The sequence below is a fragment of the Paramisgurnus dabryanus genome, chromosome 22, assembly GCF_030506205.2.
Source record: "Paramisgurnus dabryanus chromosome 22, PD_genome_1.1, whole genome shotgun sequence".
Classification (NCBI taxonomy): Eukaryota; Metazoa; Chordata; class Actinopteri; order Cypriniformes; family Cobitidae; genus Paramisgurnus; species Paramisgurnus dabryanus.
This window is the reverse complement of record NC_133358.1, coordinates 12,488,690-12,510,468: the sequence shown is the minus strand read 5'-3', so window position 1 is coordinate 12,510,468 and position 21,779 is coordinate 12,488,690. Positions and strand designations below refer to the sequence as shown.

The window sequence follows — 21,779 nt, the reverse complement described above, 5'->3', positions numbered from 1 at the left end:
CACTCTAGGGAAATGTAACATGGGTCATAACTTTATTAAATGGATTCAGTTGCTTTACTCTAACTTGAAGGCCACAATAGTCGTAAATGGTACCACTTCAACTCCGTTCAGTATAGGGAGAGGTACAAGACAGGGATGCCCTCTCTCGCCCTTGCTTTTCGCTTTGGTAATCGAGCCCCTTGCAGAGCTTATTAGACAGAGTAAACATTTCCACGGCATTACATTGGGTGAAAGTAATCATAGAGTTTCACTATATGCTGACGATGTTCTAATATTTATGCTTAAACCAGAACAGTCCATACCAACACTTCTGGACTGCATTTCATTGTACAGTAGTCTTTCTGGCTATAAAATAAATCTTTCTAAATCCATTGCATTACCTTTAAATATCCCTTCACTAGAACATGTAAAATTAATATCTTCTTTTCAAGTATCAGAGGAAGGCTTTAGATATCTGGGAATTTTTATTACAGCCTCACTTAGTGATCTTATGAAAAACAATTACACCCCACTTACAGAAATAATCAAGACCAACTTGAAAACATGGTGTTTACTTCCAATTTCATTTCTGCACAGAAAAAACATTTATTTCAATCTATACCTAGTTATATACCAAGTTCTTTTTTAAGGATCTTAATAAACACCTCTCAAAGTTTATTTGGAATAATAAAATGCCCCGAATAAAATTCTCAAAACTACTAAAACCGAAAGATAAGGGTGGGATAGCTCTGCCAAATTTGCAATTGTACTATTGGGCAGCCCAGATAAAAAATATGATCACATGTAGTACAGAGAGAACAAAATCTATTTGGTATAATATGGAATCATCAATTTGCACCCCATTTCCATTTAAATCTTTACCTTTTATCAAAAATTATACTAAGATTAAAAAAAATTCTGAACATTTTACCACAGCAAACACTCTCCGAGTCTGGAGAGATGTTAAGACATACTTAAAAATCTTCCTTTCCCTATCCTCTCCAATTTGTTTTAACCCTGATTTTCCTTTAGCATTGCAAAATATTGGCCTCTCAACATGGCTAAGCTGGGAATATCCCAACTATCTTGCTTATTTACAGAGGGTATTTTAAAATCTTTCCAGCAGATTGTGGACCAATACAAAGTTCCAAAGTCAGATTTTTATAAATATCTCCAGTTACGTCAAAACAATTGTAGATAAAGGGGAGCTGAACATGCAAATAACTGTTATTGAGGACCTTTTACAAAACACAATTGAGTTAAAGGGATCGATATGAAGGATATATGACATTAGTTAATAACTGTATCTCAAGCCTTCCAGCACTTAAGGCAGTATGGGAAAAAGACACAGGCCAACCTATTGAAGAAAATGACTGGGCTGTCGTATGCAATAATGTAAACCCTAAATGCACTTCTCTTGTATATTTTTAATAGGGTATATTTTACACCAATGCGTATTAAAAAGATGTTTTCCAATGCTTCAGGCCTATGCTTTAAGTGTAACAAACATAAGTGCACTGTCATTCATTGTTTTTGGTACTGTGACAAAATATTGCCTTATTGGAAAAAAGTGCATCATATATTGGAAGATCTCTTTGGAGTGAACTTTGATATGACCCCAGCAGGGGCGCCGCTAGCAATTTTGGGCCCTATGAAAAAATAGGGGGTCAGGCCCCCCCATACCCATTTCGTACCAAACATACAATCCAACCTATAGCTATTCAAAATCTTTGTCGGTAATTTAATAATACAGAACTATTTATTTTGCTATTGTTTTGACCACAGTTATCAGTATTTATAGATACCTAAAATGTCTGCAGCTAAGATTATTTGAAGAGCTCTTTTCCAAAACTCGCGATAAACGCCAATTTAAAAAAAATGAGTTTGTCATGTCATTTGGCTGTGTACTGAACCTATTCACTGCTCCATGAATGTTTTATGTCAAATCATTACATTTCCTTGTTAAAATGTAGGTACAAGATGCCGTTCTTTTCCAAAACGCGATAAGCGCCGAGCCTATTTTTAGCCTAAACGCGATTTATCCTCTCGACCAATCAGAACTCAATGAGCGTTCGACGCAATCCAATGGCGGCGCTCTGAACAGATGTTTGTTTATGTTCATTCATTACTCAAAATGAGGATTAATGTCATGTTAATACATCACCCGGAGAAGGTACCCGTTTGCAAGGCGATCTTCATCAAAGTGTTTGGTATGTACAACTTTCGTTTCAGAACTGGCTCGTTTAATACCGTTTTGTACGTTTGCGATAAAGTTTTTTTTCTGTGAAGAAGCCTGCTAACGTAACATGAAAAGTACTGAATAGTTCGATAGCCTGCTGATAGACAGACTTGCGTTTGATACATTGACCAATGTCGTGCAAATGTACAAAATGTGGGTAGTGAACAATGCAGGGACATCTGTAAAGTTTTGCTTTTTGGATTGGACATTATAAGCGCGTTGTTACATGGTATTTCATTGAGAGCAGATCGAGGGGAGCTCGCTGTGTGTGCGTGTGAGGTTAATACAACGGTGAAATATATCAAGCAAAAGGGGTTCCTAATGCCCTGCTAAGGAGAAAACTGAAATGGTGGAGGGAGTAATAGCAAGTTAGTTATGTGTAATTCTGTTTATTTCATACTGGCTCCAATGTATATCACAATCTGAATAATTTACTTATTCATTTATAGTATGAAGAGTCCCTGAGTATATGTTGCATATTCTGTTATTTTTTTGTTTTGTTTTTTAAAGAAAAAACATACATTTATGGAAAAAATATATGGATTTATAGCGTTTTGAAAAAAAATAAAATTAACTTTGAATTTATAATCAACAATATTGTTGTTTGATTTAATAATCATTATTCAACATGTTCAGATTGAGCAAAAAATCCATTATAACAGCATTAATTGAATATTCACAAAATGTGTGGGTCTAGGAAAAAAATGTACTTTTTCTGAAAACTATTGAAATGGATTTATAGCGTTTTGGAAAAGAGCTCTTCATTTATTGTGCAATGCAAATTTAATTGAAAAATACAGTACATTAAATCAAATATTCAGAGAAAATGCAACATTCTTAAAGATTAAAGATAAATGTGACCATGCCTGTGAAAACCCAGCTGAAGTATTTCTTTGTGATTTACTGTTTTCCACATAAAATCATCCTATATAATGTAAAGAACATTTGTGAAAATATAAACTTGATATCTTTAATCACAAAAAACACACAAGTCCCAGGCACTGAATCAAAAATACCAAAAGGAGAAGGAATAAATAAAAAGCCTTTATTAAGTGTGGCTTACATTCTATAAAATCCAAATGCCAACATGTTTCGACCAGCAAGTGGTCTTCTTCAGGGCAAAGCCTGAGCGCCGGGTTGAACAGTTTCATAGTTCATTGATATCTTTAATGTTGACTGAGTAATGTCAGCGATTGAAATCATAGTGAAATTAATGCTTGAAATGAAACTGTGATGCTTTTTATCTCACAATAAGATTTGAGGCTTTAGTCTGATCTTCAGAGACAGTCTTAGTGACATACTGTATACTTGAGCTGTTACACACACGACATTGTAACATTTAAAAATGGCGAACAACAACAATGCATCTACATTCTGCAGAAATAAGACTGGGTCAACAATGCTTGACCAAAGCGGCATGGTGAGCTTGAACCTGCTTACATCACGAGGCATTTTTTGGACCCACCATTCAATAGGAAAATTCAACTGCAGTAGCCACCGTTCAACCTGAAGAGGGCAGCACTCAGACGTTTTTACACCAGTATTGAAACACTTTATATCCAAATGTCAAAAAACTTACTAAAATCAATGAACAGCACTAATAAAACCCCACTCTTACAGATCATTAACTAAAAAAAGTTGGTTTAGGGTTTAGTTACTCTTTAAGAAAACAGCTATACTGTTATTAAATGATTCTAAAAAAAAGACTGTTCAGACTTCAGACTGTTTTTTAATCAACGGGGCTCTAAAATGAAATGAATGACAACTATAGCAGATTACGACATAGATTTCCATTGATTTCATAACCCTGTTGCAAGTTGAGAAGCTTTAATATACATAATTTGACTAGTTTAGCCTTAGTTGCATTTCAGTTTTATCACAACCAACTCGATTTACGACTGCATAAAAATACTTCCTTGGCATATTGCGTTACAACAGTGTGTAACCGATCGCATTTCTAGTTTATGTTACGGGCTACGTTAATACAGCTTATAAGGGCTGACTTCGCGTTAGAATCATAACACAAAACAGGGAACGTAAATCACCTTGTGTTTTTTTAAACTGGGGTGAACAGAGCGAAGACTTTACAGTGGAAAGAAAACTGCATTGCTCCAGCGTCACATTGTGTAAACTGCATTTATAGTAAGGAAGTGCACATATGCAGATATCATAGGAAATAGCAGTAAATACACACACCTTGCTCTCGTGAAGTTCACTCCGCACTGAGACCGTGGATTGAAGACGGCGCTAAAACGCAAAGTAAAGATGGGGCGGAGCTAAGAGGGCTCAGCTTAAGGGGGTTGCGTGTGCGGCACAGTCCTTGGCTGGGGCCCTCAAAAGTTCATGGGCCCTTAGAATCCTCCTAACTTTTCCTCCCCTTACGGCGCCCCTGGACCCCAGCAGTATATCTACTTAATCTCAATGTGAATACTCTGTTTAATAAAGAAACAACACAGTTATTTATCATCTTGGTATATTTAACTAAGAAATGCATTTTGTTACTTTGGTCCGCTTTACTGGCTCCATCCCTTGAAATGTGGATATCACAAATTGCTACACTGTTACCTTTTGAAAAGCTCACTTATGATAAACAGCAAAAATCTGATGAATTTTGGCTGCTCTTTGGGAATATATGAAAAGGTTTTTCTAATGACTACATATGATCAATTATTTTCTTCTTTTTCTTTATCTCATACTTACAACTTTTATTATAATGTGAGGTGGTGTTAATATTACAAAATTGTGTATTTCCAATTCCTTTGGCCTTTTATTTTTCCTATGTCTACCTTTTCTATTGTCATTTTCATGTATTTTTCAGATTTTCTTACCACTGTCTTTGTTATACATAACATTACTGTACCCTGATACTGTTACTGTCAATGTAATTCTAAGGGGCAAATAATAAAAAAAACATCTTCATCCAGTGAAAATGAAGAATTCGAGAGTTGTTTTGTGTGCAGAGGTTCATATCTAATGCTCAGCAGTACAACTAAACATGTTTTACATATTTAATTGGAATGTAACCAACAAGTTCAGTCAAATTTTTATTTTAAATAAAGACAAAAACAGATATGCTGTGCTATAGCTTGAGGTATTGGTTTGGTTTAAAGTGCCTTTTTCTGGTATTCTAAATATTGGCATTTAGAATTATTTATTAAAAGATAAAAAGAAAAAAAGATTGTTGTAATGTATTTCTAAGTTCTTTGTGTCTATGTAAAACATTAACAAATGTACAGTTGCTAATTATTAATGCCATCATTGATTCTAATATTAAAATATCCTGCTTTATGAGCATTAACAAACTTTACCAGATTAACAACACTTTTCTGTAGTCTATTTTTTATATATTTTTTATAATTTTCCATCTTTAAAACACTGCTTTAGTTTACATAAGAACGCACATGTAATACATTTAATACAAACACTTCATATGGTTTTGCCAAAAAATGAAAGTGAAAGCAGCTGAGTCACACCTAACAGACAAACATGTTTTGCACACGACTCTTAACACAAAACCAGGAAACTACTTTTCAAGCGACTGTCTCTCTCTCTGTCTGTCTGTTTATTAGTAAAATATGGCAGAAGCTCATGTTTTTCAGGACAAGTTCAGCTGTTCAGTGTGTTTGGATCTCCTGAAGGATCCAGTGACCATTCCCTGTGGACACAGTTACTGTATGAGCTGTATTACAAACTGCTGGGATCAGAATGAGATGAGAATCTACAGCTGCCCTCAATGCAGACAAACCTTCACACCAAGACCTGTTTTATTTAAAAATGTGATGATTGCTGAAATGGTGGAGGAACTGAAGAAGACAAAACTTCAGACTGCTGTTCCTGCTGACTCTTATGCTGAAGCTGGAGATGTGGAGTGTGACGCCTGTACTGAGAGAAAATACAAAGCTGTCAAGTCCTGTCTGGAGTGTCTGAAGTCTTACTGTCAAAATCATCTTAAACAACATGAGAATCTCTTCAATGACAGGAGGCATCATTTGATGAATCCCACCAGACAACTTCATGAGATGATCTGCTCAAAACATAATAAACAACTAGAAATCTACTGTCGCACCGACCTACACTGCATTTGTTATCTGTGTATGGTGGACGAACATAAAAACCATGATACTGTGACAGCTGTAGCAGAAAGAACTGAGAAACAGGTAACTGAATTCAGACACTGCAGTAATGCTAACAGTAATGAATAATAATAGCTAAACCATGAATGTCATTATAATAACTTTAGATGTGTGTAAGCATGCAGTTTATTGTCATAACTCACAGAGAGTTTTGGGAGAGCGACAGAGAAAATTACATCAGATAATTGAGGAGAGAGAGAAGGAGCTTCAGGAGCTGAGAGAGGCTGTGGACTCTCATGCGGTGAGTTTTGAGCAGAAAAACATCTGCTGGCAGCTTGAAGATCAGTTTGAGATTCATGACTCTCCTCCAGTGATGGAGATCTTTACTGATGTACCTGTAATGGATCTGATTGTAATGTTTGTCCTAACAGCGCTCTGCACAGACAGCAGTGGAGGACAGTGAGAGGATCTTTACTCAACTGATCCGATCCATTGAGAGAAGACGATCTGAGGTGACACAACTGATCAGAGATCAGGAAAAGACTGCAGTGAGTCAAGCTGAAGGAGTCATGAAGCGTCTGGAGCAGGAGATTGATGATCTGAGGAGGAGAGACGCTGAACTGAAGCAGTTTTCACATACAGACAATCACATCCATTTCCTACAGGTAACACAACTCTGAAATACAACACAGTGAGCATTAGCAGGATCTCTGGAAGACTTCACTTCTTATATGACTATGATGGTGGTTATTTTATAAGCTGCTAAATCTGCTTAATGTTGAATGTTTATGTTGTCTTTGCATTTGTAATTTTTTCTTCTTCAGAGTTTTCAGTCTCTGTCTGCAGCTCCTGAGTCTTCAGTCTCACACAGATTTACTCTCAGCTCTCTCCTCTCTTTTGATGATGTGAGAAAATCTCTCTCTCAACTGAAAGACAAACTGGAGGATTTCTGTAGAGAGGAGATAGAGAAGATATCTGGTGGAGGTAAAGTAGCAGATATTCATTTACTCTCAAACAATATCACACAAGCAAGAGCGCTGTCTGTAAGAGTCTTATGGGGTGGTTTCCAGGACAGTGTTTAGATTAATCCAGGACAAGGCCTTAGTTATTTTAGGACATTTAAGAAGTTTTTACAAACAAACCTTACAAAAAAAAACTATACTGGTGTGCAAGAAAAAACAATGTCACTGATTATGTTAAAATATGAAAATTAAATTTGAAATTAAAGTACTGTAGCAAAACATGCATTTTACCCTGTGCAGGAAACCGCCCCTATATCAGTGTCATGATCTCTGTTTTATTGTGTCTGTTATTGGTTTATTATATTTATACTATTTAAATTATATTATTTATGTTTATTTATGTTTCAGTTACATATATCTCAGTTATTTTTGATGAATTGAAGACCAGGGAGGATTTCTTACAATGTAAGAAACTTTAAAAACATTTATGACTTTAAATTATTTATATCCACTGGTACATAAAGAAAGACAAAAACAACAAAAAGAACAAACGTTGAGTATTTTCAATGTTTACAGAAATCTTTCAGTTCACATGTGTCAGTAACTCAGTCCTTGTTAAAGAGGTGAATGAATTGAGTAAAATCAATGACTTAAAATCAAAACATCGACCATTCAACATTTTTTCCAACTTATTACTGCTACCAGGCACAGAAACTTAACTTTATTTTTATTTTTATATGCCTTTTTTTTACATAAAACTGCATTACTGCTAAAAACTCTTTATATTTAACCATCTCAAACCTCAAAAAGTAAATGAGTGCGGACTGAAGGAGTAAATACAAATATAGAAATGTGTAGTTTTTGGAAAAAAATGCAATAAATCTGCATTGATGATTTTTGTTAAACTGCTGAAGTCATTTGTGTTTATCTTCACCAGATTTCAAGCAGTTCACACTGGATTTAAACACAGTTAATAAATACATTCAGCTGTCTGATGGGAACAGAACGGCTACTGACACTAAGACAGTCCATCAGTATCCTGATCATCCAGACAGATTTGATCACCGGCGTCAGGTGTTGTGTAGAGAGAGTTTGTGTGGACGCTGTTACTGGGAGGTTGAGTGGAGTGGTGAGGTGTTAATATCAGTGTCATATAAGAGCATCAGCAGGAAGGGATCGGGTTATGAGTGTTTGTTTGGATTTAATGATCAGTCCTGGAGTTTGTACTGTGATGACTCCAGCTGCTACTTCAGTCACAATAAAAAACACACTAAACTCCCTGTAGTGTTGAGCTCTTGTAGAATAGGAGTGTATGTGGATCACAGTAAAGGATCTCTGTCCTTCTACAGCGTCTCTGATACAATGAACCTCATACACAGAGTCAACACCACATTCCCTAAACCACTTTATCCTGGGTTTTGGATCTGTTTAGGTTCAGTTAAGTTATGTAATCCAGCAGTGTAGATGACATGAAGATTCTCTAAGCAATGCTGTAAACTTTGACTAAAGAAAAGAAAGAGAAACAATTCCCTGCCAGTGACGCTTCCCTGAAGAGTAAATCTATTATCCAATAGACTTCACTCTTACCCAATTTATATAAAAACTGAATCAAAATGAATTGTTTTGATAATCCGTGTATGTTTTGATCATCGTTCTGAATCTGATCTCTAACAAAATTCCTTTACAAAAATGCAATTATTTCAGCTTTTTGTCAAAATTTTAGTATATTTGAAGACACCCATATCTAAAAGGTCATAAAAGAGAACACATGAATATAGGAGAAAAGTTTTTTTTCAGTTTTGTTTGTTTACTTGTTTGTTTGAAAGCAGAGTTTCTGTTCTTTTATTTGATATATTTGTATGTTTATATATTTATAGAAGACAATTTTTCTGGAAGGCTTTTTGTGAAACTTTTGTGAAAATCAGCCTTAAAAGGCTGACGGGAAATAAGATTATTTTAATAATTAATAATGTTCAATTCAATGTTGTAGAGGTGATTGGGACAAGATTATTTGAAAAAAATAAAAATCTAAAAAAGGAAACACACACACAGCCCTGTATCTATAAATGATGTTCTTAGTACAGTGATTTTAATCGAGTAAAGTGTAGAAACAAACTTCAACCAACCGAGGGAAGCAGTAGATAATAAATATAAAACAGCATTACTTTATTCATTTATAATCTCTGTGACGTTTACATTATGTATACAAATCCTCTATGACAAAACACTGAGTCATGTTCTGTTTTATGCTTTATTCTGAGATTCAAATGTAACAACTGTTTGTATTTGATGACCCGTTTGATATCTTGGGTCACATTTAGACTGTAAATTGTGTGTTTTTATCTTGTGTATGTTTAAACTTTATTAACTTGAATGCATTTTAACTTGATCTTGACCTACAGCACACTTGATGAACAATTTGCCCCAAATGTTTCTTATATTTTATGATCCATTTGGTTGTAATGTTGTGATTCTTCAAGCAACAACTGAAATAAGTAATGATCATGGTTATTATGAGAGTAAGACACATTGGCTTTTGAGGTTTTTTTTGTCACAGCATGATATGAATGAGGGAGAGTTTGGACTTTTGTTTGCATGCTAAAGATCTTTATGTACTTATTACCACTGTGTAATTTAAATCTAATGTATTTGCATCTATACAGATATGCAGTGTTGGGGGTAACGCATTACGTAATAATATTACTTTTCTGAAGTAACGAGTAAAGTAAAGCATTACTTTATAAATGTACACATTAATATTTGAGTTGCTTTTTTTAAAAACGTAATGCGAGTTACTTTTCAGTTAATTAATTCAATTAAAAAATAAATAATTGTATCTTTCCCCAACACTGCAGATATGTTTATATGCATGCTGTATGGATGAAAATGTTCAATGATTTTAAGTAAGCAACCCTTTATTCAGACTTTAGCAGCAACATATTTGAACAAACTGACTCCTTATGATAGTTTACAAATCTCTCCAAATTGTAACCACTGTGATCTGCAATATCAAATAAAATATTTGTGTTAAAAATTCTTGAAATTCAATATCTTATTTTTCTATGGGAGACTAAAAGAATGAGTAGAATTACACTTAAAAACCACTTCTCAATAAAAAAATAAGATTTAAATTTAACCTTGCAACACAGTCAACCAGGTAAAGCACTTTTTTGAAAAGAAAAAAAAAAGTAATTAGTTAACACCAATAAACACAATTGAGACATATGGTGTACAGTGTACTTTACTTTTTGTACAGTGATAGTAATACATGTCTTTCATGTGATAAATACTATTTAATTTAGATTTTTAAAAGGCAAGACCATGCTACAGCTTTTGCAAGAAACACCATCAAACACCAACTGTGTCTCAAAACCTAGAAAACATAGACAGGTGTCCACATAGACAACACTTTACAGTAGGGATGTATCGATTAAATCACGTGTCCCATTAAAAATGTCTGAAATTGATTCTGAATCGCAAGGCTGCAATTCTTTGTTTCATGCACAGCTTGTGCGTGTACTACGGCATTTGGTCAGTAGGAAGTCTTTATCAATCTAAAATCATTTTGAGTCAGAGTCGTTTATAACGTGCATTTAAAAAAGCAACACTCGTTAAATAAAAATCATTCAAAATATTCTTTATTATCATGAAAATACACGAAACTATTTGAAGAACAGCGATATAAATATTCCTGTAGACATTTCCTGAAATAGCGTCTGTAATGCTACAACTTCTGTGGCACAAAGGGAGTTTATGCATGAGAGCGCCCCCTGCGTTCGGATCAACATGATCTCACAAAGTTCCGTGGGATAGTCACGGAATTTTGTGCTCATTTTTCCGTGGCATTCTCACGGATCTCCGCATTTTTCCGTGGCCCTGCTACGGACTGTCTTTTTCCGTGGCATTCTCACGGATTGGTTACTCAACTGCTTTTTCCTATTTTCAAACCATTTTCGCTTCGGTTTAGGGTTAGATTTGGTGTTTGCATTAGTATGTCACTAAACTATTGGTTTATATAATTTTTTCTGATTTATTCTTTTATATTTTCTAAACTTTAAACAATTGTCGCCTGGCGTTGGGGTTAGAGTTGGGTTTGGGTAGGGATGTCATTTCATGTAAATCTAACCCTAAACCGAAGCGAAAATGGTAAGAAAATAGGACAAAACAGTTGAGTAACCAATCCGTGAGAATGCCACGGAAAAAGACAGTCCGTAGCAGGGCCACGGAAAAATGCGGAGATCCGTGAGAATGCCACGGAAAAATGAGCACAAAATTCCGTGACTATGCCACGGAAATTCGTGAGATCAGGTTGGTTCGGATGTGCCGGGATTTCACCGTAATTCATTTAAATTCATTCATTGAGAAAACGCGCATTTGCCCGATTAATCGTTACAGCCCTACTTTACAGCCATATTGTGAAATATTGATAAAGAGGACATACCATGAAACTCTGACTTTATTATGTTAAAGTGCTATAATTGGTTCCCAAGTGCTTCTACCAACCCAGAAAATGTGTAAAACATTATATATGTTACCTCTAGGAGACATTATCAGGAAACATAACATAAGTTTTCACTGCTATGCGGATGATACCCAGCTTTACATCTCGTCACATCCTAGCGAAACCCACCAGTTTTCTAAGCTGACAGACTGCATTAGTGATATTAGGGACTGGATGGTACATAACTTTCTTATGCTAAACTCCAATAAGACAGAGATACTTATTATTATCTCTTATTACAAAAATACGCCATATGCTGTCTGCATCAGATGCAGAAAAGCTTATCCACGCTTTTATGATCTCTAGAATAGACTATTGTAACTTGTTACTCGGGGGATGTCACGCAAATCAGGTAAACAAGTTACAGCTGGTTCAAAACGCCGCCACAAGAGTGCTTACTCGATCTAAAAAGTATGACCACATTAGTCCAATTCTGGCATCTTTACACTGGCTACCAGTCAAATATTGCATATATAGTAGTTTTTGTCGGGTATATTCCTGATCATATACTGTATTGATATTATATTAGGCCTAAGGCCTATTGTTTCTACACAAGGCTGTAATGACACCCAGTTAAACTTTCGTTTTCTCAGTTAACTTTCGTTTCCTAATTAAAAGAGCCCAGGTGCGATCCTGTGACTATACCCCGATTGTTCTCGCCACGATTAGTTTGAGAAACAAGGTCAAAACAACTGATAAACAAGAGTACGTCATTTTAGATTAGAGAAATCGTCCGGCTGTATTTTGCCACATTTTAGATATGAGGAAGGATTTAGCTGCACTTTTGCTACATCAAACAAATAAAATGAATTGTGGCAGACCGAGACCAATTAGAAGAGTATACATCATCTCAGATAAGAAGTGTTTGATCTTAATGTATAAAAATGGAGTCAGATGTTGGGAGGGCAGATGATCTTTGAGCACCTCTTTGAGGGGTGTTGATTGTCTCACTTTGTTGGCTCGAGCGAATAAAGTAATTTTTGTTTGGCACCTGGATCCTTTGTCTCCTGAGTATTTTTTCTTATGAAGATTCAAGCTAAGACTTTTTGCCACAACATAATTTGGTGACCCCGAGGTGATTGGACAGAGGCTACGGAGTGGAGGGCTGCAGACGGGCAGAAGTCGGCCGGGTCACACAAGGGCGCGCCACTATAGAGGTGAGCATAAATTTACTTGCTTATTCTGTATAGTGCTTGTGTGGTCTGCCGAAGGTAAGCCCTGAGCGGTGTTGATACTCCGGGCCTCTCCAAATTGAACACAGCGATTTGATACTTATACTACTAATTCATTTGCTTCTATTAAGATAAAGATAAAATATTGAATTGCAAAAGCAAGAAAGAGCAAAGGCTCTCGCACCCTCTCTGGCTCAGTGTTTCGGTTGTTTTTAACCAGCAATTTTGCTTTAGGATGTATATCGAAGACAATTAGTACTTTAAGTTCTTGCTTGGAGAAAATACTATTTTTATAAGACAAAATCAGTCATGTTTATGATGCTTGATCAGTGGATGATCCTCTCCTCTCACAGGAGACCTTCCTCAACATCTCCCAGATTAATGTCAGCTACACTGAGGAAGAGCTGGAGCACCTGGACAAAGCAGCTATTCACTTCATAAAGTCCCTGCTTATCAAAGAACCAGATTAAGAGAAACATACAGCCACCAGATATTCAATAGCAATAAACCAATACATTATTTACAAAATTTAGCTAGATTTAATTGTCTCAAAATCTTATGAGATTTAGAGCATCACAGTTTGATTTTAAACCCTCATTCTAATCTTTGACATGACCTTACCCAGTCGATATTAAATATTTCAAGGATATATTTTCAATGAATTTTTTTTTTACATTTTGTATGATGATTTTATGTATAAAACAGTAGCTGAGTTTTCACAGACGGGTCACATGTATATCCAGTTCATCACTTGACCTTATTTCCACAGACACCGCTTCACAGCAGAAGAGTGTCTCGAGCACCAGTGGCTTCAGATCAAAGAAGAAGAAGAAGAAGAAAAGGACGGGAGCACATCTGAAAGCGTCTCTGAGCCTGCCAGCCCTGGGACCTCCAGCCACGATGAAGAAGCGGAGGATGAGGAGAGCTCTCAGGTGACAGAAGAGCTCATCGTAATGGCAGCTTACACCCTGGGTCAGTGTCGACAGTCTTCTGATAAAGAGACTCTGACCCCCGACCAGAAGGCCATCTCCAAACGCTTCAAGTTTGAGGAACCCTTCTCAGCCCTGCAGGAAGTTCCTGGAGAATTCATCTACTGATTCCAGTTCAGCCAGATAGCTCCCAACTAATGCCGCACTTCAGACAAGAAACCTTTTCTATGTCTTTTCTTTTCACTCACCTCATGATTTAAATTTGTAAGCCAAACTATTTTTTTTCTTTTGTCTTGCTGGTTGCTCTTGTTTGTTTTGTTTAATGTTTGTGCTGCTTATATTTACAGACGACTAAGCCTTGCTGTGACTCTCTGTTCTTGTTTTTATTTCCTTTAGGTGCCATGCTTATTTGTTATGGGTAATACATATTAAAGTTATTATTTTTGATGATAATAATTTTGTTTGTTTTCTTCTGGGTGCGTTTCGATGCATCTTTGTACAAATTATTGTTGTTTGACTTTTTAGGTTTTGTCGTTTCTACAAGTTTGTTAAAGATTATAAAGCCATTTTATGTGTTCAGCTTCTTTCAGGTCTTTCTTTGGTTAAAAAAAATCTTCCACAGCAATAACAAAGTGTAAATGTTTCCTTGTTTTGTTTTTTAACTCATGTTAGAGTTATAACTATAAATTGATTTGTCACTATAAAGAATATTTTAAATGGCAACATATTACAAGGAGACTGTTCTGATGCTGTAAATAAAAGTTTGTCTTTACAGCAGTGACTCTTTATTTTTTGGTTGGGAAATTCTGTAACTTAACTTATCACTGACATAACACAAGATCACTTATTTGGCTTCAAAACACCCTATGCTAAAGAATTTAGTTAAAGCTGGTTAAAAATGTATCCTATAACTAAGTTTTAATTACCCTTATTTTCACCAAAAAGAACCTTAACATTTTGTTAAAGGATGAGTACAGGAATAATATATATATATATAGTTAAACATTTGTCAAACAATAAATGCTTTACAAACTTTAATCCAATGAAAGCTTCCTCATTTTGATTGAATGACACCTTTTTAAAGAGGACATACCATAAATATCGACTTCTATGTTAAAGTGCTATAATTGGTTCCCAAGTGTTTCTACCAACCTAGAAAATGTGAAAAAGATCAACCCAGTAACTTAGTTTACCAAAATCTTAAGCATGTGAAAAAATAGGTAATTGAAATTCAGCTCCCCTTGTAATGTCAGAAGGGGATAATACCGTCCCTTAATCTGCATCCAACCACGGCACTGCCATTTAGTGCAGATATCATAGTGTTTAAAGGACACACCCAAAAATGGCACATTTTTGCTCACACCTACAAAGTGTTTTGTAAAATTTTAACATGCTGTAATAAATGATCTATATGGTATTATGAGCTAAAACTTCACACATGTACTTTGGGGACACCAAAGATTTATTTGACATCTTCAAAAAGTCTTATGAAATGTCCCCTTTAAAACTACTACTTTTGCTTAAAAACATCTTCATTTGGTGAAAATGAAGAATTCGAGAGTTGTTTTGTGTGCAGAGGTTCATATCTAATGCTCAGCGGTACAAACAATCATGTTTTACATATTTTATTGGAATGTAACCAACAAGTTCGGACATTTTAAATGTATAATAATGCTCGAGGGACGTTTTTATTTTAAATAAAGACAAAAACAGATATGATGTGCTATAGCTTGAGGTATTGGTTTGGTTTAAAGTGCCTTTTTCTGGTATTCTCAATATTAGCATTTAGAATTTATTAATTAAAAGATAAAAAGAAAAAAGATTGTTGTAATGTATTTCTTTCTAAGTTATTTGTGTCTGTGTAAAACATTGACAAATATACAGTCGCTAATTATTAATGCCATCATTGATTCGAATATTAAAATATCCTGCTTTATGAGCATTAACAAACTTTACCAGATTAACAACACTTTTCTGTAGTCTTTTTTTTATATATTTTTTATAATTTTCCATCTTTAAAACACTGCTTTAGTTTACATAAGAACACACATGTAATACATTTAATACAAACACTTCATATGGTTTGGCCAAAAAATGAAAGTGAAAGCAGCTGAGTCACACCTAACAGACAAACATGTTTTGCACATGACTCTTAACACAAAACCAGGAAACTACTTTTCAAGCGACTGTCTCTTTCTGTCTGTATATTAGTGAAATATGGCAGAAGCTCATGTTTTTCAGGACAGGTTCAGCTGTTCAGTGTGTTTGGATCTCCTGAAGGATCCAGTGACCATTCCCTGTGGACACAGTTACTGTATGAGCTGTATTACAAACTGCTGGGATCAGAATGAGATGAGAATCTACAGCTGCCCTCAATGCAGACAAACCTTCACACCAAGACCTGTTTTATTTAAAAATGTGATGATTTCTGAAATGGTGGAGGAACTGAAGAAGACAAAACTTCAGACTGCTGTTCCTGCTGACTCTTATGCTGAAGCTGGAGATGTGGAGTGTGACGCCTGTACTGAGAGAAAATACAAAGCTGTCAAGTCCTGTCTGGAGTGTCTGAAGTCTTACTGTCAAAATCATCTTAAACAACATGAGAATCTCTTAAATGACAGGAGGCATCATTTGATGAATCCCACCAGACAACTTCATGAGATGATCTGCTCAAAACATAATAAACAACTAGAAATCTACTGTCGCACCGACCAACACTGCATTTGTTATCTGTGTATGGTGGACGAACATAAAAACCATGATACTGTGACAGCTGTAGCAGAAAGAACTGAGAAACAGGTATGAACTGAATTCAGACACTGCAGTAATGCTAACAGTAATGATTAATAATATGCTAAACCATGAATGTCATAGTAAGATTACATGCATGCAGTTTAATGTAATGTCTTTGAGGTTTTATAGTTATTTGTTATCTCACAGAGAGTTTTGGGAGAGCGACAGAGAAAATTACATCAGATAATTGAGGAGAGAGAGAAGGAGCTTCAGGAGCTGAGAGAGGCTGTGGACTCTCATGCGGTGAGTTTTGAGCAGAAAAAAATCTGCTGGCAGCTTGAAGATCAGTTTGAGATTCATGACTCTCCTCCAGTGATGGAGATCTTTACTGATGTACCTGTAATGGATCTGATTGTAATGTTTGTCCTAACAGCGCTCTGCACAGACAGCAGTGGAGGACAGTGAGAGGATCTTTACTCAACTGATCCGATCCATTGAGAGAAGACGATCTGAGGTGACACAACTGATCAGAGATCAGGAAAAGACTGCAGTGAGTCGAGCTGAAGGAGTCATGAAGCGTCTGGAGGAGGAGATTAATGATCTGAGGAGGAGAGACGCTGAACTGAAGCAGTTTTCACATACAGACAATCACATCCATTTCCTACAGGTAACACAACTCTGAAATACAACACAGTGAGCATTAGCAGGATCTCTGGAAGACTTCACTTCTTATATGACTATGATGGTGGTTATTTTATAAGCTGATAAATGTGTTTAATGTTGAATCTTTATGTTCATTTGTAATCTTTTCTTCTTCAGAGTTTTCAGTCTCTGTTTGCAGCTCCTGAGTCTACAGTCTCACACAGATTTACTCTCAGCTCTCTCCTCTCTTTTGATGATGTGAGAAAATCTCTCTCTCAACTGAAAGACAAACTGGAGGATTTCTGTAGAGAGGAGATAGAGAAGATATCTGGTGAAGGAAACCGCCTCTATATCAGTGTCATGATCTCTGTTTTATTGTGTGTGTTATTGGTTATTATATTTATACTATGGGAATTATATTATTTATTTTTATTTATGTTTAGTTACATATATCTCAGTTATTTCTGATGAATTGAAGACCAGAGAGGATTTCTTACAATGTAAGAGACTTTAAAAACATTTATGATTTATGAATTTAAATTATTTATATCCACTGGTACATAAAGAAAGACAAAAACAACAAAAAGAACAAAACTTTAAGTATTTTCAATGTTTAAAGAAATCTTTCAGTTCACATGTGTCAGTAACTCAGTCCTTGTTAAAGAGGTGAATGAATTGAGTAAAATCAATGACTTAAAATCAAAACATTGACCTTTCAACATTTTTCCAAATTATTACTGCTACACAGGAACTTAACTTTATTTTAATTTTTATATGCCTTTTTTTTTACATAAAACTGCATTACTGCTAAAAACTTTACAAATGTAATGAGGGCATTTAAACAAATATATTTATATATTTTACAATCTCAAACCTAATAATAACTGCATAGAAACAAAGTAAATAAGTGCGCACTGAAGGAGTAAATACAAATATAGAAATGTTTTGGAAAATAAATCTGCAATGATGATTTTTTTTAAACTGCTGAAGTTATTTGTGTTTATCTTCACCAGATTCCAAGCAGTTCACACTGGATTCAAACACAGTTAATAAATATATTCAGCTGTCTGATGGGAACAGAACGGCTACTAACACTTACACAGACCATCAGTATCCTGATCATCCAGACAGATTTGATCACTGGCTGCAGGTGTTGTGTAGAGAGAGTTTGTGTGGACGCTGTTACTGGGAGGTTGAGAGGAGTGGTGATGTGTTTATATCAGTGTCATATAAGAGCATCAGCAGGAAGGGATCGGGTCTTGAGTGTAGGTTTGGATTTAATGATCAGTCCTGGAGATTGTACTGCACTGACTTAAGCTGTTCATTCAGGCACAATAACAAACACACTGAACTCCCTGTAGTGTTGAGCTCTTGTAGAATAGGAGTGTATGTGGATCACAGTAAAGGATCTCTGTCCTTCTACAGCGTCTCTGATACAATGAACCTCATACACAGAGTCAACACCACATTCACTCAACCACTTTATCCTGGGTTTTTGATCTATTCAGGTTCAGTTAAGTTATGTAATCCAGCAGTGTAGATGAGATGAAGATTCTCTAAGCAATGCTGTAAACTTTGACTAAAGAAAAGAAAGAGAAACAATTCCCTGCCAGTGACGCTTCCCTGAAGAGTAAATCTATTATCCAACTGTCCGTGTCCCCGTAAACCACCTTTATAGCATAATAAACATGTCATTATACACTATTCATGTCCTCGTAAACCACATAGACCAACCCACTCTCTAACACACACACACACACACACACACACACACACACACACACACACACACACACACACACACACACACACACTCACTCCTGTATCTGTAAATGATGTTCTTAGTACAGTGATTATAATCGAGTAAAGTGAGTGTAGGAACAAACTTCAACCAACAGAGGGAAGCAGTAGATAATAAATATAAAACAGCATTACTTTATTCATTTATATCCTCTGTGACATTTACATAATGTATACAAATCCTCTATGACAAAACACTGAGTCCTGTTCTGTTTTATGCTTTATTCTCTTATTTATTTACAGACAACACTGAGATACAAATTCAACAACTGTTTGTATTTGATGACCCATTTGATATCTTGGGTCACATTTAGACTAAATTGTGTGTTTTTAACTTGTGTGTGTTTAAACTTTATTAACTTGAATGCATTTTAACTTGATCTTGAACTACAGCACACTTAATGAACAATTTGCCCCAAATGTTTCTTATATTTTATGATCCATTTGGTTGTAATGTTGTGATTCTTCAAGCAACAACTGAAACAAGTTATGATCATGGTTATTATGAGAGTAAGACACATTGGCTTTTGATTTTTTTTGTCACACCATGATATGAATGAGGGAGAGTTTGGACTTTTGTTTGCATGCTAAAGATCTTTATGTACTTATTACCACTGTGTAATTTAAATCTAATGTATTTGCATCTATACAGATATAAATGCATTTCTGTATAGATTAACATTTTCAATCATTTTAAGTAAGCAACCCTTTATTCAGACTTTAGCAGCAACATATTTGACCAAACTGACTCCTTATGATAGTTTACAAATCTCTCCAAATTGTAACCACTTTGATCAGCAATATTAAATAAAATATTTGTGTTAAAAATGCTGTCTCTTGAAATTCAATATCTAATTTTTTTATGGGAGACTGAAAGAATAAGTAGACTTTCACTTAAAAACCACTTCTCAATAAAAAAATAGATTTAAAGTTAACCTTGTAACACAGTCAACCAGGTAAAGCACTTTTTTGTTAAAAAAAAGTAATTAGTTAACTCCAATAAACACAGTAAAGACAAATGGGAAAACACAACTTTCTGTACAGTGATAATAATACATGTCTTTCATGTGATAAATACTATTATATATTTAATTTAGATTTTTAAAAGACAAGACCATGTTACAGCTTTGCAAGAAACACCAACTGTGTCTCAAAACCTAGTAAACATAGACAGGTGTCCACCTAGACAGCACTTTACAGCCATATTGTGAGATATAGATAAAGAGGACATACCATGAAACTCTGACTTTTTTATGTTAAAGTGCTATAATTGGTTCCCAAGTGCTTCTACCAACCAGGGGCGGACTGGCCATCTGGCAGACCGGGCAGTTTCCCGGTGGGCCGACGTACTTTTTGGGCCGATCCATCTCATACTATTTTTGTCTCAGCAGCCCAGTTAGCGTCTTTTTTTTCCTAGACAGACCGGCCCACTGACATTTAAGCAGCAGCCCATTGGTTATTTTTTTTAAACGACATTAAGCTGGCCCAATGACGGACCAGCACAGTCATCGTCCTTTTTTTTACCCTAAATAGACCGGCCCACTCACATTTAAGCAGCAGCCAATTGGTTATTTTTTTTAATGACATAAAGCTGGCCCAATCACCGCTTTGGTCTCTGTGCAAGCGAGCGTGCAACGTCGGTCAGTTCACGTGTCAAAATAGAGAAAGAGAGATGGAGAAAAAACTCAAGGGAGGTGCAGAAAAACTGCGCGACAAAAAGAAACAGACTCTTCAGGCAGACGCTGGAAAATAACACAACTGTTTTCTTCAACTCGCGTCGCTGGTGATGATGATGGTGGCGCGTGGCACTGGCAGCACCAGCACGCAAAATGTCAGTGAGGAGAGGGAGAGAGAGACGAGGGAGAAGTGAGTTGCGGTAAGCAGAACTGCTTTCAAAACACAAGTTTAGAGATATACCCCTTGATAAAACCAAGTCAAAAACACACAATTATGGTGATAAAGCTGCAATAAAATAATTGCACTCTTTGCTCTGTGACTATAACCCAGACGAACTGGGGACTTCAATACTATTACGTCCGTTGCATTCTCTTCTCCTATTTTCTTACCATTTTCGCGTCGGTTTAGGGTTAGATTTACATAATGACATCCCTACCCAAACGTAACTCTAACCCCAACGCCAGGTGACAACTGTTTCTAACCCCAACGCCAGGTGACAACTGTTTAATTTCGCGTACACTGTTTAATTTCGCGTACACTGTTTAATTTTGCGTAATCTAACCCTAAACCGACGCGAAAATGGTAAGAAAATAGGAGAAGAGAATGCAACGGACGTAATAGTATTGAAGTCCCCAGTTCGTCAAAAAATGATGCGAAAGGTATACCCTCCGCGTCACATATTGACGAATGGTCAAGTGTCGTCAAATATTGACGACATGGGGTGAGACTGTGTTAGTGACTACGAGAGTGTATCTGATTCGTAGATTTTTCGTTGATTGTCTGTTTCAAAACGTGTCATTTCTCTTCAAGCAAAATCAAACAATCCAGGACATCTGCTTACAGACAAAATATATGTTTATTGTATATAACAACACAATTGACAGATAATGTTAAAAAGCTCTGTAATCACACAAGTTTAGTTCAGTGAATGTAGTAGTGAATACTTTCCTGTAAGTACTGCAAGTAATAATCAGGTTTTAATATTACAGTAAGCAGCACTTGTATTTTGTTAAAAGTCAGCAATTCAATGGCAAATTTTGCCAATTGCACCATCTCTGGTGTCCTGTTCTTC

At 35.8% G+C, this 21,779-nt stretch overlaps 3 protein-coding genes across 4 annotated transcripts in view; all 3 read left to right on the top strand.

The window, feature by feature from the left end:
- stk17a (serine/threonine kinase 17a) overlaps nt 1-14,589 on the top strand; it is a 91,150-nt gene extending 76,561 nt beyond the window's left edge. Inside the window, exon 7 of the mRNA XM_073813217.1 lies at nt 13,696-14,589. Within this exon, the coding sequence (XP_073669318.1) occupies nt 13,696-14,023 (328 nt within the window). The 3' untranslated portion in view covers nt 14,024-14,589. The remainder of the gene's footprint in view (nt 1-13,695) is intronic.
- LOC135785394 (tripartite motif-containing protein 16-like) lies at nt 5,500-10,273 on the top strand. Of its 2 annotated transcripts, XM_073813211.1 has the most exons (6): nt 5,500-6,375; nt 6,497-6,592; nt 6,723-6,956; nt 7,116-7,275; nt 7,662-7,718; nt 8,191-10,273. In XM_073813211.1, the coding sequence occupies exons 1-6, from the start codon at nt 5,794-5,796 to the stop codon at nt 8,715-8,717; spliced, it is 1,656 nt and encodes a 551-aa protein (XP_073669312.1). In that variant the 5' UTR covers nt 5,500-5,793; the 3' UTR covers nt 8,718-10,273. The 2 variants fall into 2 exon arrangements, with proteins under 2 accessions (XP_073669312.1, XP_073669313.1); XM_073813212.1 differs by lacking the exon at nt 7,662-7,718.
- Nucleotides 14,590-15,870: 1,281 nt separating the features above from the next.
- LOC135785387 (E3 ubiquitin/ISG15 ligase TRIM25-like) lies at nt 15,871-19,825 on the top strand. The gene is made up of 6 exons (XM_073813192.1): nt 15,871-16,654; nt 16,796-16,891; nt 17,022-17,255; nt 17,408-17,567; nt 17,674-17,730; nt 18,244-19,825. The coding sequence occupies exons 1-6, from the start codon at nt 16,073-16,075 to the stop codon at nt 18,768-18,770; spliced, it is 1,656 nt and encodes a 551-aa protein (XP_073669293.1). The 5' UTR covers nt 15,871-16,072; the 3' UTR covers nt 18,771-19,825.
- Nucleotides 19,826-21,779: the final 1,954 nt, after the last annotated feature.

What these genes read in the sequence shown, in the direction of transcription:
- LOC135785394 (XM_073813211.1), top strand. Translation starts at nt 5,794, where the DNA reads ATGGCAGAAGCTCATGTTTTTCAGGACAAGTTCAGCTGTTCAGTGTGT. An exon ending in ATCACATCCATTTCCTACAG is followed by an intron (nt 6,957 to 7,115) that starts GTAACACAACTC and finishes TTTCTTCTTCAG; the next exon opens with AGTTTTCAGTCTCTGTCTGC. An exon ending in AGAGAAGATATCTGGTGGAG is followed by an intron (nt 7,276 to 7,661) that starts GTAAAGTAGCAG and finishes TTTATGTTTCAG; the next exon opens with TTACATATATCTCAGTTATT.
- LOC135785387 (XM_073813192.1), top strand. Translation starts at nt 16,073, where the DNA reads ATGGCAGAAGCTCATGTTTTTCAGGACAGGTTCAGCTGTTCAGTGTGT. An exon ending in CAGAAAGAACTGAGAAACAG is followed by an intron (nt 16,655 to 16,795) that starts GTATGAACTGAA and finishes GTTATCTCACAG; the next exon opens with AGAGTTTTGGGAGAGCGACA. An exon ending in ATCACATCCATTTCCTACAG is followed by an intron (nt 17,256 to 17,407) that starts GTAACACAACTC and finishes TTTCTTCTTCAG; the next exon opens with AGTTTTCAGTCTCTGTTTGC.